This window comes from Rutidosis leptorrhynchoides, chromosome 2, assembly GCF_046630445.1.
Source record: "Rutidosis leptorrhynchoides isolate AG116_Rl617_1_P2 chromosome 2, CSIRO_AGI_Rlap_v1, whole genome shotgun sequence".
NCBI lineage: Eukaryota > Viridiplantae > Streptophyta > Magnoliopsida > Asterales > Asteraceae > Rutidosis > Rutidosis leptorrhynchoides.
In genome coordinates this window covers 66,647,377-66,664,032 of record NC_092334.1, presented here as the reverse complement: position 1 = coordinate 66,664,032, position 16,656 = coordinate 66,647,377, and the positions used below count along the sequence as shown (strand labels likewise).

At 33.9% G+C, this 16,656-nt stretch overlaps 1 protein-coding gene across 1 annotated transcript; it reads left to right on the top strand.

The window, feature by feature from the left end:
* The first annotated feature begins 6,057 nt into the window (after nt 1-6,057).
* Nucleotides 6,058-14,078, top strand: LOC139894340 (V-type proton ATPase subunit a3-like). The gene is made up of 18 exons (XM_071877574.1): nt 6,058-6,314; nt 6,802-6,846; nt 7,722-7,844; nt 7,919-8,026; nt 8,321-8,431; nt 8,516-8,689; nt 9,384-9,521; nt 9,645-9,752; nt 9,893-10,000; nt 10,620-10,768; nt 10,967-11,120; nt 11,400-11,560; nt 11,723-11,929; nt 12,342-12,525; nt 12,638-12,721; nt 12,813-13,006; nt 13,417-13,476; nt 13,557-14,078. Exons 1-18 carry the CDS (start codon nt 6,162-6,164, stop codon nt 13,759-13,761), a joined length of 2,466 nt encoding a protein of 821 aa, XP_071733675.1. The 5' UTR covers nt 6,058-6,161; the 3' UTR covers nt 13,762-14,078.
* The last annotated feature ends 2,578 nt before the right edge of the window (nt 14,079-16,656 follow it).

Sequence of the window (16,656 nt, the reverse complement as noted above, 5' to 3'; positions counted from 1 at the left end):
TGTTATGGCTTTACAAAAATAGCCAAAAAGTTGACCACTGCTGTTGCCAAGTGCTGCCCAACAGGACCAGCATACAAAGTTTCATTTCGAGATGATTTTAAGGTTTCATTTCTTGTTTTAGCAATAATCTTGATTTGTCGATAATCTGTCTTTGACTCCTTTTCACTATGGCGAATTGTCGTTTTCAATTTACTCAAGCTCTCATTTGTATGATAACCTAAGATCCATATATCCCACACGTATATCATTTTGTGGCCCGTTTGTAGCAACTATTTTTAGTATATTGGCAATGGGCTTGTAATTGATGATGTATTACTTATGTTTGAACAGAGGTTAATGAACTCTTCAGCAGGGAATATCGCTATCAAATTTCAAGCAGCCTCAACTAAGTCAAATTAGATGTAGAAGAAAATGCAACACTACACCAAAATTGGTGTAAAGTATAATGAGATTACCCTTCCTCCTTATGGCTTCAAAATCTGGAATCTAAGACTCTCTGGCAGAATCTACATAATTTGTTACCCTGCAAAAACTTACTTCAATCACAAGAGCGTAAACAATAACAATAACTGCTAAAGGTAACAACTATAACTATAAATAACTATAAATATCAAAACCAATACACTATCTAGCTAAAAAAATATATATTTTCCAATTTGAAAAGGTAAAGCCCATAGAACTACCAGATTAGCCTATCCACTTAGATTCTCAGCAAAGCTGTTTCTTCTGCAACTCCACTTCTCTTTGAAAATCCACTCTCATATGCTCCAATTACATCATCTGTTGTCTCATCCTACCCACAATCTTCTCATATATCTCCCCGTGATTCTGTTATGATTCAGCCAACAATCTGAACCTCTCATCATTTTTCCCATCATCTTCCTCATCGGACTCCGAATCAACAGGACAATCCCCCATCTCATCCATAACATTCGATTGATTAAGATAAACTTTGGTGTTCATAAGCACATACGCAACTAAATCGACCCCACAAGGCAAGTCATTATGTCGAGATCTCTATAACATGAACCAAAATTTGAAGTGTGCGCATACAGATTAGGAATCTAACCTCAATGGGTATATCACCTGCAATTCGACCTTCCAATGTTATTATTCTGTTATGAAGATACTAAAAAGAAGGGCCCATTTGGACCCCTTACACCATCACCTAACTTAGAATAGTGATACATCTTTAGATGGGTTCTCCTCGAAAGACGTTTTGCTTGCAAGGAATCTGGTATCCAGAGTTTCCATATAAGATTGTTGACATAAGCAATAAATGGACTTTAACTGGAATTGCCTACAACCACAATTATAGAAAATGTTAGTTTCAAAGTCTAGTATTGACCAATAACTAATCTTATATTCATAAACGGTCAAACCAATGAATTGGTTATGTTGTTGAAATAATCAACTAACATAAGTTCTCGTTAAGTCAGCATATAGCTAACTACAACTCAAAGTTATGAATTCGAAAAATGATAGCAGACAACTTATGATATATCGAAATAAAATAATATCATCTTATAACTCCAATGTTGAAGCTAAAGTAACTGTAACGTGCTATAAAATACCTATAAATAATTTGAATGTCGCAGGTACACTTCACCATTGAGTGATCCAAAACACATTATATTTCTTCATCTTTATACAATCCCATATCAACTATAGAACATGATTCGCTTTTTGACTACAATATTTTGACCATTATTGGCTTAACAATAAAATGTTGATTGTCTTACCAAAGCAGATAAAGGTAATGCAACTACAATGGTTTGCTACTCTTTTATTGTAAGTTCCTTCCCCACTTATTAGTTTATAACATTTAACTAATAGAATAAAGAATTACCTAACATCCATTTGAGGATTAAGCTTATTTTGAAGAAGGTATTTGGCATCAATTGAATCCAAGAATCTGTTGTTTTATTGTTCTATCCCAATAATCTACTTAACATGACAGTGTGGTACCCTGTGGCTTCCAAGTAGTCCCTACATACAGGATTAGTGAATACGTCTATCAATAAGCAAAGTAAGGAAAGTATACAATATAAGAAATTCAAAATAAGAGCAACATAAGTAATAATAATGCAAATGTGAATTAACATAATATAACTTACATGAGACGAAAAACAAAACTTCTGGTAAGGAGCTTTGCTTAACTCTGTGTGCATTAGTCAAACCATCATCTCTATCGGTAAAGCGTTGTGCTTTATATATAAAAAAAGTATTTGTTACTGACTACAAAAAACACAAAGGTAAAAAACACTATATTGGTTACAAGAATTATTAAATAAAATACAATGACGTCCTCCTTATCTTTGTTCTGTTTTCCTCTAGCTAAAAGTATCCAAAGCTTCGGTAGAATACAAACTTTGAGTAACCCACATAATGCCTATTTTGCATACGGTCTTCAAACAAAACAGGAGGAGTAGGATTTACATCTATATACAGCAATAACATTATCATATGGAAAAAGACACTATATGCTTCATAACAATGACACAACTGAAACATATAAAAAAGTATACCACTCGTTACATAGTGAAACTTGCAAGGCATAGTGTGCTCCTGCTTTCTATACTACCACAAAAAGAAGGGAATGGCTAGTTTGAGGAAGCTTGCTAACAGAGGCCGAGTTATATGATTATCAGAGCGCAATACACCTCTCCTAGAGACTTGCCTCGGTGATGCAAATGAAGAAACACAACCAATAACATTGTCACTAACAAACGCCTCACCCACAATTTCCTTACCATCACAACTCTTCTGTTTTATTTCTAATTTCCATGATGTCAATTAACAATATCGCACACCAGGTAGCAAACTTAAAGATTCTTAAAAGGAATAACTTTTATAACTAAACTACGGAAACACATATACCATACCGAAGCCAAAATCAGTGATTATAAGAAACAAATTGCAAAAGAACCAAAAAAAAAAAAAAAAACACAAATCACAAAACTAAAGCAAAGTTTGGAAAGTTACCAAGTCGAACATATTCCATTGACCGATAGTTGGTAAAACCTCTGATTGACGCTCCGATTGGTGATATTTGAAGTGAACCCATGGACCATAAGCGCCTCAAATGCCGATCTTTTCCAAGGATCCTTTCTAGCATGTCTTTCTGCAATAGCATTAATCTCATCTACAAATACAATAGTAGCAGCCTGCACAACATAAACCTATGATATTACAATAAGTTGTGATCTTTCAAATTCTTAAAACTGAAAATCAACAACACCTTACATTTTGCTGTGCAGTTGAAAACTTTTAATTTGTCCGCGCAACACCACCTTTCACTATCTGGAACTCTGCACCTGGCACAAATTTGGTCAGATTGTAATATTGAACAACTTCAAGTGGCAGTTATAATATAAAGAAGCCAGAAAACTGGTCTGTCGAACCGTTGGAAATAAACATTAGTAAATAATCCAAATCAACCCCAAAGAAGGTAGTGGTTGTATTTAAAATTCATAAAATGAAGATATGATGGATTATAGGACGACATGTAAAAAGTGAGTGTTATAAATACTTCACATATAACATAAGTGTCATGAAGTAAATAATATAATACTTTAATAAATTATAAATGATGCTAACAATGAGAACCTGCATCTTATTTGTTATCCTTGACCCTTTCCAACAATGCACTTCAAGCACACTCAGCAACCATACGGTAACCTGAAAATAAGAGCAAGCATGACAAATTTATATATACATAAGGCTTCGAATCATGTTAGTATGAATTTAATAATATTTACTTAACAACATAGTACCTTAATTTCTAATTAAAGTAACAATTCGATAGTTTCTTTTTGGTGTTTGTTCTCTCCTTCCAAGTTCATTACATACGCCTAAAACCAAATAGAAGAATGTCAGTAAATGTATGTATTTATGATATATAACGATCTGTGAATTTGTCAGTTTAATATAGATATAAGTCTCTCTAAACTCTAAAAAGGATGTTGCCACACACAAGCCAATATTTCAACTCAGTTTTCAAATTGTTGAATAATTAATTAACTACATACCTTCTTCAAATGGCTGAGATCGTCAATAACATATGCATATGGCTTATCAAACTTGTCAATGGATGTCTTGACATCCATGACAGCTATTAGTGGTATCTCCTCTTCCGTGTTAACATCACCATCTTCATTAACGTTAGCAATACTGTGTTTAACAATCACTTATAATGCTTGATAGCTACAATGTAATAATTAAACTACAAATTTGCATAGTTCCATTCTGAATTTATTCCATTAATATCAGTAAAAATGGACATACGCAGCCGTTATTTCAATTAGTGAGCATACTTTTACCTTCGTGTTCTTTTTAATAATGACCTTACATTCATGTCAATAATATAGACTCGTAGATATAGTACTAATTAAACTTTTAACAAAAGATGGGTAATAGTTAGTATGATATAGAACAAAAATCATGTACTGGTTACTATCTTTTCTTGTTCATTTGCAAATTAAAAATTTTAAATAACATCTTTGTTATGAGGGTTTAATCAAGAGTAATGTTTACACCAATTGCATCATGAGTGTTTGAAATAAAAAACTCGATATCAACATAATAATCGATTAACCACCCCTATTGAAATAAGATTAAGTTACCTGACTTCAGAGACGTTAGGGTTCATTCTTTAAACCTTAATCTTCGACGGATTTCACTTCTTGATTTAATTCGCAGTCGCTTGATAATAACCATATTGATTCTGTCGATATTTTGGTCGAATCATCATCTTGATTCTGTCGATATTTTGGATGAATCATAATCTTGATAATAAATCATCTTGAATCTGCTGATATTTGGGGTATAAATCAAGGGTTTGTCTGGTTCCTGAAATCTATTTAATTCAATACATATCCACCCAAATACGGATCATAGTTATTTAAGAGGTTAGCGATATTCATCGATTCTTACGGATAGATCCGAGTGAAATTGTTTGAACCCCTAATTTTCTTATTATGTTCCGTGTGAATTTCGATATACAGGGGTATAGAGGAGAATTTAGCACCCTAATCCTTACATATCACGTGATTAGTGAGATTAAGGGTGATGGAGGGATGAGATTAAATGATCTTAATTGATAAATGGCTAGGATTTAATTTAGGGAATCACCATTGCTTTTACTATATTCACACTAGAGTAATAATATACCTTAACGAAAGGTTTACACAAATATCTTGTTACAACTTATCAAGGGTTATTACTGGAAAACTGCATCAAATGATAGTGGAAGAATAAAATTGAATGGTGGAACTATCAACTCCCTTTAATTTAGATTGGACTTATCACCTATTTAGCACTTTGTTATTAGTGTAAGAGAGAAGAGAGATGTAAATCAACCTTTTATGATTGTTAATACATCAAGTAATGAGATCGATAATAATTTATTCAAACTTAGTTCGTTATGAAGGTATTCATTTGGGCCGCTTATTCACAATTGTACTTCTCGCTTGAACTTTTTATTTGTGGACGTCATTCACATATTTTTAATATAAAAGGTTTAAATAATCGTTTCTTCAATTTTTATTCTTATTTTTAATTTTAGATTGATAATTATCTTGATTTCTCATTAGTTTACTTGTCGTGTGTAATGAATCCTCAATTCTTAAACCCTCATCCAAATTTTAGACGTTTTTATTAGTTGCACGCTATCCAAAATATATATATGTAAGCAAAATGAATAAATTAAAATTGAAAGTTAGAATAAATTAAAATTAAAAATTAAAAATAAAAACTAAAATAATGAACACATTTCCATCCAAGGCCGCACATCGCGCGTTGAGGGAATAGTGTAGAGGGTTTTACCGTTCATGATGTTCTCGGATTGGGCCGAATTTTTTTCTTGATAGCAGTTTGGAGCGGGTTATGCAACTGCGAGAGATAAACGCGTGGTTAGTTTAGTCACTGAGTGATCCTGGATTTTTTATTTTTTATTTTTATTAATAGAATAAAAACGAAAAACAAAAATGAAAAATAAAAAAATAATTAATAAATAAAAAAAAGCTGGAATAATATCAGTCACAAGAACGTGGCTACTGAAAACATATAGGCGATAAGAGACAAATAACAATTTTCATTTATTATCTACAATACTACAGTACTAATCGATCTCAAACACCGCAACCGGAATTTGTTTACAGATGGCGGAGAACGGCGGTTTCGGCGGTTGTTGTCCGCCGATGGATCTATTCCGGTCAGAACCGATGCACTTAGTACAAGTCATTATTCCAATTGAGTCAGCTCGATTGACAGTTTCTTACCTTGGTGACATCGGTCTCATTCAATTCAAAGATGTTAGTCTTATTATTGTTGCTTTATAACTTTATATTTATATAATTCTATTTGTGATTATACAGATCATGTTTATTATCTGATGTAATTCATCCGTTTTAGGATTTTTCTTCGAATTATTTGTATAATTTGTTTTGAATAGTGGTAGATTACTAGATTTTGTAAAACTAGGGTTTACTGATACTTTCATAGTGTTGTTTTTGATTAAATTAAAAGCTGTGATCAGTTCAATTCAGCTAAATTTTAATAGGTTTTGACATGATCTATGTATGCATACATATGTATTCAAGTGATCTTTTGTTAGCCGGAAAACTAGGTCCAGACGTGGTTGACAGTAGCGATTTATATTTGTTTGTCTGTTAATTCGTTATTAGAATATTAAGTTAGTTAGATATTCGTTAAAGGGTTTGATAGAAAGATATTGTTATTTCACTAGCCAAATTTAACATCAAGCTTGTTGGTTTAACATCATTTTGTTTGTATATACAGCTGAATGCCGAAAAAAGTCCTTTCCAGCGAACATATGCCAGCCAGGTAAATATTTTTGTTTTAGCTGTAAGGTTTAGTAAATTTCTTATTGTTGTTTTTACAAGGTTTAAGTATATGATTAGTCTTTTGGAACCAAATATGGAAGTTGTGAGCTTTGAAAGTTGGTTTAAACTGACCTGCACTAAAAACATGATGCACTAGAATTGCGTATCCACTGGACTTTATTCTTTTACAAGATTACATCTTAGCATTAATACATGCATAAGGATTTGAAACACAGGTAAAGATTACTCTGTGGGTGAATGCAACTCTTAGATCCCTTAGTTCCTTACGCATATTCGCCTTTAATTACATTTAAAGCTCTGTTTTTTAAAACCTGAACAATCTATGAAATTACACTAGTCTCTTCTACTGTTCTGTTTTCAATATGACATGACAAGAAATGAAGAAATAGATTATGGGATTCGGGGATTCCTTTTATACAGTGGCGAACTTATGAAATTTGTCACATCAACATCAAATTGTTAGCAGTTACAAGAAGTTTAGTTACACTTATCAACGAATTGAATACTCATGATGCTTGTAAATTTCGTTTAACGCATCGCAAATAGTTAAACTTTTTGTGCTTGTTTTGATTGGGCTTGAAACATATATTAGATATTTTTTGTATTGTGAGCTCTAGAAAGGTAATGTCATATCATATGGAGTATTAAGGTTTCTGCCAACAAACGGAAGATGAGTGAACACACACTTCTTGTTTAGGGATCTATTTAAGCTGGTTTGCTGTCTTTTATGCTTAAACATTGTGTGGAAATGGCTTGTATGACGTAATTATACATTGCATATGAATTTCTTGCTTTAACTACTTCTAGAAACTTCCGTTTTGTGAGACTTCATTCTAAGTTTCTTTTATTGTGAAGATCAAAAGATGTGCAGAGCTGGGACGAAAACTGCGTTTCTTCAGAGATCAAATGTCCAAGGCAGATGTCAAGCCGTCAGCTAAGTCTGAGGCAAAAGCCGAGTTTAATCTTGATGATGTGGAGGTATTCACAAGTTTTATTTGTATGCATAAATATAGACTATGATTAGAAACTTAGTCTTTTTTTGTGATATGTAGGTAAATCTTGGAGATCTTGAAGCTGAGCTTGTCGAAATCAATGCAAATAGTGAAAAGTTGCAGCGTAGCTATAATGAGCTTGTGGAGTATAAACTAGTTCTACAAAAGGTATGTCTTAGCTTCTTGTTTTTTGTGTGGCCTAGGTTGTTGTCTTGCGGTTGTATACCGTCGTTTTGAATGATAAAGTGATTTGCCATAATGGGAACCGCTTGAATGTTGGAGTAGAAGGAGAAATCACACTAGTTGATGAATAATCTACCCAGATGTGATATGCCTAAACGTAGTTTGATGAATAATTTACCTAAACTTCTTGAATTCGAAACTTCACAATTTTCGTATGTTCTGCATATGAAATGTGCGTAGAAGAACTTTAATAAGTGTTATGTGCTTAAACTTTCACAGGCTGGAGAGTTTTTTAAATCTGCAGAAAGCAGAGCTGCAGCACAACAGAGAGAACTTTCAGCAGATCAGGCTGCTGAAGAATCCCTGGAAACTCCTCTATTAAAGGATCAGGTACATGCTATGGCATCAATTTTAAATCATTAATGAGTCTAGGTTTTACAAGTAAATTATTTAATTTGGTGTTGTTTTGAGTAGGAATCAACAGTTGACCAAGGCAAACAAGTCAAATTAGGGTTTCTCACTGGCCTTGTGCCCAAAGGAAGAGCCTTGGCTTTTGAAAGAATTCTATTCCGTGCCACAAGGGGAAATGTATTTCTGAGGCAGTCATCTGTGGAAGAAGCTGTCGTTGATCCAAATTCAGGTGAAAAGGTAAATAGAATGTTACTTCACATCTTTTCGTGATGCTTTGGTGAATGTTTGACCTTTGGTATCCTACTCCTGTATCTATATTCCTGTTTTCATGACATCTTTATTGTTTAATTGTAGTTGAAAGAGTTTGATAACATATTTTATATCATACTTGTGAAGTTGTATCTGATATTGTATTTTCATTTCATGTTATCTGAAGTTGTATCTGATATTGTATTTTCATTTCATGTTATCTGAAGTTGTATCTGATATATGGATGATATAATAAAAAAAAACTTAATGTACTGGAGTACGTCTCGCTGTAAATATATAAATTTTAGTAAAAATACCTAAATATCATTTTGTGTTACATTTCTATGTTCCTTGAGCAGGTCATTACTAATCTCTCAGTTTAACTGAACGTCTGAACCCAAACTCAGCCTTTATTTGCACATAAGAACTGTGATATGTGCTCCTCTCCTAGTAGAAGATGATTTAACTTCTATACAAAGTATGTATATATTCTTAATTTTGTTGCAAGGTTACGTAATTTTGGGTTTTTCTGCACATAATCTATGATTGACATGTCAACCTTTGGCTTAAATCAGCAAGCATAATGCCAACTTAGTCTTTACCTTCTGATTTCAGTGAAAGTAGTAATGTCAATAACATATAAATTTTGTGTAGTTATTTAAACATGACTACTGCTGTGCAGGTTGAGAAAAATGTTTTTGTAGTGTTCTTTTCTGGAGAAAGAGCCAAGAGCAAAATTCTTAAGATATGTGAAGCTTTTGGAGCAAATCGTTATCCTTTTACAGATGATTTGAGCAAACAAGCCCAAATGATAACTGAGGTACAGAACATCCTTTTGCCTCTCAAGTTGTTAGATATTAATGTTTGAACGATTTAACTATCACATGACAACATGAAAGAACTTGATTATTTGCATATTAATATATAATGTGTCACTTTCCAGGTATCTGGAAGGCTATCTGAGCTAAAGACAACAATAGATGCTGGACTTTTGCACCGTACGAATTTGTTGGAAACCATAGGAAAACAATATGAACAGTGGAGCGACCTGGTATTTGTTGTTATGACACCATTTTTGAAAAATTTGTGTGCAGACGACCTATGAATTTTAGTTTGCTTTTATCAGTGTGCATTATTGTCTTTATATTTTCTTATCTTGATCTTTAAACTCTATCATGTTGCTACTGGAAGGTCCGGAAGGAAAAATCTATATATCACACGCTAAACATGCTTAGCTTTGATGTAACGAAGAAATGTCTTGTGGCTGAAGGGTGGAGTCCCATTTTCGCTACCCAACAGGTTCGTTGTTGTACTTAAGTGGCCTTCATGTTAGCATGTAGCAGTGGTATGTGGCCCATATGTCGATAAATGGGTTGATTTGGGTTATATGTTTTATCTCTAATGAAAAAATTTTAACCAGAAGGGATACGGTTCAAATGGGTCTAACCATTCAAAAGGTGTCGTAGTATATGCAAATTAAGGTGTCCAATATTTTTATGTAGAGGGAAGAAGAAATTGGGTTTACCAGTCGTATTTCATGCAATACATTAGTAATTCATAAACTCAAAACAGCAAATAAGAAAGTGACGTGGATGGGCCAACCCAGCATGACCAAATTTGACTTCACTTGTAGGTTACTGGTTTTGACCCCCCAGTATAAATTGTGTCTTATCCTACCTTCCTTTTTTCGACCTCTACATGTAAGCTATTAGAAGTGAGTGTAAAAGAAACTACATTGTTGCAGATGGAATACTGCCAGACAGATCATTCTTTTTTATGTTGCATAATAGTTATTCTATTGCTAGGTTTACTTTTTGGACGGATCATTGTGTCAGCGACTTTTGCAGCTTGAATCAACTTAATTTGTCTTAGACATATCTCATCAAGGTAGTATTCGTATGTCCTTTTTATTTTGCAGATCCAGGATGCACTGCAGCTTGCTACAGTTGACTCCAAGTCTCAAGTTGGTGCCATTTTCCAAGTTTTGCACACGAAGGAGTTGCCTCCAACCTATTTTCGGACTAATAAATTCACTGAATCATTTCAAACAATTGTTGAATCATATGGGTAAGCAATAGTTGGTGTATCTAATCTAATACATCTATATAAAAAAACAAGATAACATGTTTCTGTATGTGGCTGTAAGAAAATTTAACATTTCACTCTAGCTAGTTTTTCTTATTTATGTTATAGATGTAGTTTATGAAAGGCTGTACTTATCAAACATTCCATAATCATTAGTCATATAAACTAACTCTTGTGCAGTGTTGCTACATACCAAGAAGCAAATCCTGGAGTATATACTGTTGTCACGTTCCCTTTCTTGTTTGCGGTTATGTTTGGTGATTGGGGGCATGGCATATGCATCCTTCTCGCAACTTTATATCTAATATTTAAGGAGAAGAAATACTCAAGTCAGGTAAATAGCACTTACTGTCAAGTCTTAATAGCTAGATAAGTCTTTTCTTTCTGCAGTGACTGCAATAGCTAAAGACCTTACCATAAGATAATTGCATTATTATTGTTCATCTTGAAGCAATATTGTAAATTTATACCCAAAATCTGAAGTTTAGGCCAAAAGAACGATACTATTGGTTCATACTTCGACGAGATCGTTGATATTTTTTTAGTAGGTGGTCCTAAATATCTAGTGTTTCATCTTGGGTACTGATTTGGTTTTACATTTTCTCGAATACAGAAGCTTGGAGATATAATGGAAATGACATTTGGGGGTCGCTATGTTATATTATTGATGGCGCTTTTCTCAATCTACACCGGTTTAATCTATAACGAGTTCTTTTCGGTTCCGTTTGAGTTATTCAGTCCTTCAGCATATGCCTGCCGTGATGCTGGATGCAGGTACTTATCAAACCTCTCTCAAAACAAATTTTCCTCTTCTGTTTAGGTTTCAATTACATAATTGTTCCTATTTAATCCATACAGAGTTACTACAGTGACTATTTTCACTTCATTCGCCTTATCTATTCATTTATATGTTCACAATTTTCTGTTCTGCTGCAGTGAGGCTACCACTATAGGCTTGATAAAGGTCCGTGATACATACCCATTTGGTGTGGACCCCGTGTGGCATGGCAGTCGTAGTGAATTGCCATTTCTCAACTCTTTGAAGATGAAAATGTCGATACTTATTGGGGTAGCTCAAATGAACCTCGGAATAATTCTCAGCTTCTTCAATGCTCTGTACTTTCGAAATCCTGTGAATGTCTGGTTAGTTCGCCTTTTGTATAATGAGTATTTTGCTTCCCGCTAACCCGATATCAACTCAGCCAAAAGATATAAAAAAGTGGGTTCAAAGAGTTTTTTTAATGCGAACTGTTTCCATATTATACTTTATCCAACATTTACCCAGTGTTGCAGACCTCGGAATTACTATACGAGTACTCGGGTTTTTTTTTGCAATCCGGGGAGTACTCGGTCAAAACTCGGTCCAACTCGGTCAAGCTCGGCCAAAACTCGGGATTACTCGGTAAATCGGTCGAGACTTGGCCAAAATATGGCCAAGGAAAATCAGTCAAAATGGGTCAAAGTCGGTCAAAATCAAACTTGGTCAACATCCGAGTAATCCTCGAGTAGCGATATTTGAAACTTTTTGAGAATTAAGTAACTCTGGCCTTTACAGGTTCCAGTTTATTCCACAGATGATCTTTTTGAATGGTTTGTTTGGTTACCTTTCTATCCTCATCATTGTAAAGTGGTGCACTGGCTCAAAAGCTGATCTATACCATGTAATGATATACATGTTCCTAAGTCCCACTGACGACCTCGGTGAAAACCAGCTTTTTCCAAACCAGAAGACCGTTCAGGTTCGATACTTCTAACAATATTGGTCTGTAGATGTTTGCTGCATAATAATAACGATAGTATAAATATAATACCTTTATATATCTAACCTGGTACAAATCGTTTTATTACCAGCTCGTGCTACTACTGCTGTCTCTAGTTGCTGTTCCGTGGATGCTGCTACCCAAACCTTTCATTTTGAAGGCACAGCATAACAGGGTATATTTGTCTTTTTCAGGCTAAATAGGTGACAATTTTTATTATCTCACTGTTTTCTTTTTTTTTCACCTTGTTATTATTGGCGTTTCAGACACATCAAGGTCAGGTTTACACGCCGCTCGAAGGCACGGATGACTCGTTGCAGGTAGAGGCAGATCATGGTTCACATGATCATGAAGAATTTGAGTTCAGTGAAGTATTTGTTCATCAACTCATTCACACTATAGAGTTTGTACTCGGGGCAGTATCAAATACAGCTTCCTACCTCCGTTTATGGGCACTCAGGTATTATAATACAACTCTGATCTTTCTGTTGAAGTTATACATTATGGTCCATTTCCATTTTTAAGGAAGTAATATGGCGAAACTCTGAATGCATTTATTAATAAAAACATTTGTCTACCCATGTTCATGAAATTTATGTTACATAAACTCACGGACAATGTTTTAGGAACCTAAAGATTAGGTTTTGTGAGATGTGCATCTGTTAAGACATTATCGTGCTAGCCAAAAAAAAAATTCTAGTACTTTTAGTGTGCATTTTTTGACTTTGAAACTTCGATATTGATTACGCATACAGTGATTTTACAATGACAAATCTAACACGGCCAATTGCCCTAAATTCCCATATCTTTTATTATGTTATAATATATAATATTGATATTGATATTGACTGTGAAGCTCTTCTTTTTCAGCTTGGCACATTCAGAGTTGTCAACCGTATTCTATGAGAAGGTCCTGCTTCTTGCATGGGGGTAAGTTCTTTCATCCCAAGCACAATCAATACACTTTTCTTAATCATTTCTTTACTAAATGCCTGTTTTTTTATGCACAGGTATAATAACGTGATTATTCTCATCGTGGGCATCATTGTATTCATCTTTGCAACCGTCGGAGTATTGCTAGTAATGGAAACCCTGAGTGCGTTTCTACACGCATTAAGGCTCCACTGGGTGGAGTTTCAGAACAAGTTCTATGAAGGAGATGGGTACAAATTCGCACCCTTCTCATTTGCGTTACTGGGTGATGAAGATGAGTGATCCTATACCATCTCCAAAATAAATAAAATAAAACCCTCCTGTTTGTGCATATTTGCATGTGTAATTTATTTTTTTGGCCCTTCAGATTTGGAAAAATATTTATGTAGATGAGAACTGAGATAATACCCTGCACCATATTTGGGGAAGAGACTTCACAAGTGAGTTTACACTTGCCTTCTTAGTAGTATTGAACTCTGCTTCCATCATTCTTTTACTAATAAGAAGCTAGGGTAAACAATTTGCTTTGTAGCGAATATGAAGTACTATAACATTGTGTGAAGTTAAACTTTTGGTAATAAAGTTTTCTTGCTTATTAACGGAAAATATTTACGTTCCAACCAACTGGTCTATAGTTGGTGAATGTAGCCCAAATTTGTTACAGTTTTGTTGTTGTGAATGTTGATTTTATATTCTTCAAAAAGTTTACTTCTGGAGATTCTATGGCAAAGTAAAAAAATTTATATATCAAAACTTGTAATTAATACGTATTTTAAAAGTAAAGTACTAGACTAATTGATGGGTATTAAATAAAAATACTAATATTTCTAAAAAATAATTGACGATTAATGTGTGAAATACAGGATACAAACGTTTATAAGTCAAAGCATTGCCCTATGAAAATTGCTAATGCTCGGGACAGGAAGGGATGAATCTTGTCTGGTTGTATATTCTAGAGTTCTAAGCTTAGATTACGTAAATAATGTGGATATTTAATGAATTAAATTCGATATTGACATTTTATGTTAAACAATATATTAATATATTAATATTAATAGAAAAAGAGAGGTGATTCTCACGTACCATTTTTTTATTCATATACAATTTTGTCTAGTAAACTCCCCATTATACCCTTAGATTTGATGTGAATTGACTCATTGAGCTTTTAATCGAATTGATTAAATTCCAATCTTAAAACCCAAAAAGCCAAAAACAAATTTTCTGAGTTCACTTAATTTAATTTATTTAAGCTGATAACAAATAGATCAATATATAACATCTTAATATAGTCTAGTGGTTAAAGTATTATTATTTTTATAAGAAGTTTCATGTTTAAAACTTACTAGTACCAATTCATGATAAAAGGTTGAAGATGATAACGGAAAAATCCGATTAAATTATCTATATCTTAGCAAAAATCCGTGACCAATCTTATACGTATATATGTTTAGATCCATTTATGATCATGTGAACCCTCCATATCTATCATGTACCTTCAATTTCTGACTTTTGCTCGTTGACTTGATATTGGTCCAAAAGTAAACAAACATTTGGGTCCAATGATTTTTTATTCCGTGACATGCATTTTATAGACTTTTTTTGTGCGTCATGAAAATGATTGAAATTTTACCCGGTATCAGGTCTCGCACTCGAGAGGCTTGATTACCCGAGGTTTTACCTTCTATGGGGAGCCAATGTGCTCGTTAGAGGTTTCCTTGCTTACCAAAAAAAAAAAAAAAAATTGATTGAAATAGACACATTGTATTCCCATCTAGAGTTGTAGTATATGGTCGAGTTAAAATCGTTTTCCTTCAAATTTACCACAGACAAAAACTTTTACATAAATTAATAAAGATATTCAATTTTTGGATCAAAATGTTGATTCTGTTAATTGTGTTTGTAAATATATTCTTTTTTAACTACAAATTTTATAAACTCAAAAAACAACATCTAGCAAATAGTTTGAAAGCTCACAACGGCTTAGAAAGTCATAACTTACGGGCATAGCCTAACGGTTCACCCCATGTCCTTTGTGTCATAGGATAGGGAGATGTCATGGGTTCGATCCTTAGGGATGACATTATTTTCTTTAAATCAATTGAACACCAATAATGGTGGTATACATTGACCCTATAGGGAGGTTTTACCGGATTCGTTCACGGACCTCTACACGGACCACTGCCCGAATGGATGTGTTCTCGGGTACCGTCGATCGGGTTCGGGTTTCCGCCCGAACGTGTGTGTTACGTGCAAAGGATGAAGGTCGTTGAAAGAAATGATCTACTGATGTCAAAAAAATCTCCGTTAAAAAAAACGTCTTAGAAAGTCAGATATTCAAAATATTTGGCTTTTTCCAATTTTTATATCAAAATGTTGTAGATTTCAGAGGACACGAAAGACTGATTTGACGCTAATGTAATAGTTTTAAGAGAATTTTTTGTAATTCTATAATCCTTACCTTTTACTATTTCATTTCACTGTCAAAACCAACCGTTTTTACTCTTTTCTTTTTCAATAATATATTAATATATATTCAAATCAAAATTCCAACTAGACGAACTAAAATCATATAGTAACCTTAAATCAAGGAGTAGTGAGGAGTTCAATAACTTGTTAATATTAAACATGCCATCACAATTTTATTTGTTTTTTATTTTTATTCTCTATTTCTTTTTTTTATTTTATTATTATTATTATTTTTTTTTTTTGCAAAAGTATATTCTGCATATATATAGATAGGTCATAAGGCGAATTACACTTTGAGCAGATCTGAATGATCGGTTGTACATGAACCTACGTTCATACGTAAATCTACAATCATTAACAAATCACAGTTACGTGAACCACATTGAAACTGTCATAACAAACCGACACAAACTCACGAGCAGCTAACAAACACACTACACCCCTCCCTCGCCTAGCTCAAAACCTATCACTATAAAACCCCTAGAACTTAAACCAAGCCCGTCAAGGACGTCCAAATCCACCACTTCAACATCCCATCACAAAGCAAGACCGCATCATCAGCCAACCATCAAGAACCGACCAACTGGAAACTCAAGAACACTCCTCATGACCAGCAAACCGACGAAATATCTCGTACTAATAAAACCCAGAAGACCCACGCACCCGAGACTCCGGGAGCCACCGAGAACCATCAATCAGACTAAATTACCG

What these genes read in the sequence shown, in the direction of transcription:
- LOC139894340 (XM_071877574.1), top strand. Translation starts at nt 6,162, where the DNA reads ATGGCGGAGAACGGCGGTTTCGGCGGTTGTTGTCCGCCGATGGATCTA. An exon ending in AGAAGAAATACTCAAGTCAG is followed by an intron (nt 11,121 to 11,399) that starts GTAAATAGCACT and finishes TCTCGAATACAG; the next exon opens with AAGCTTGGAGATATAATGGA. An exon ending in TGCCGTGATGCTGGATGCAG is followed by an intron (nt 11,561 to 11,722) that starts GTACTTATCAAA and finishes GTTCTGCTGCAG; the next exon opens with TGAGGCTACCACTATAGGCT.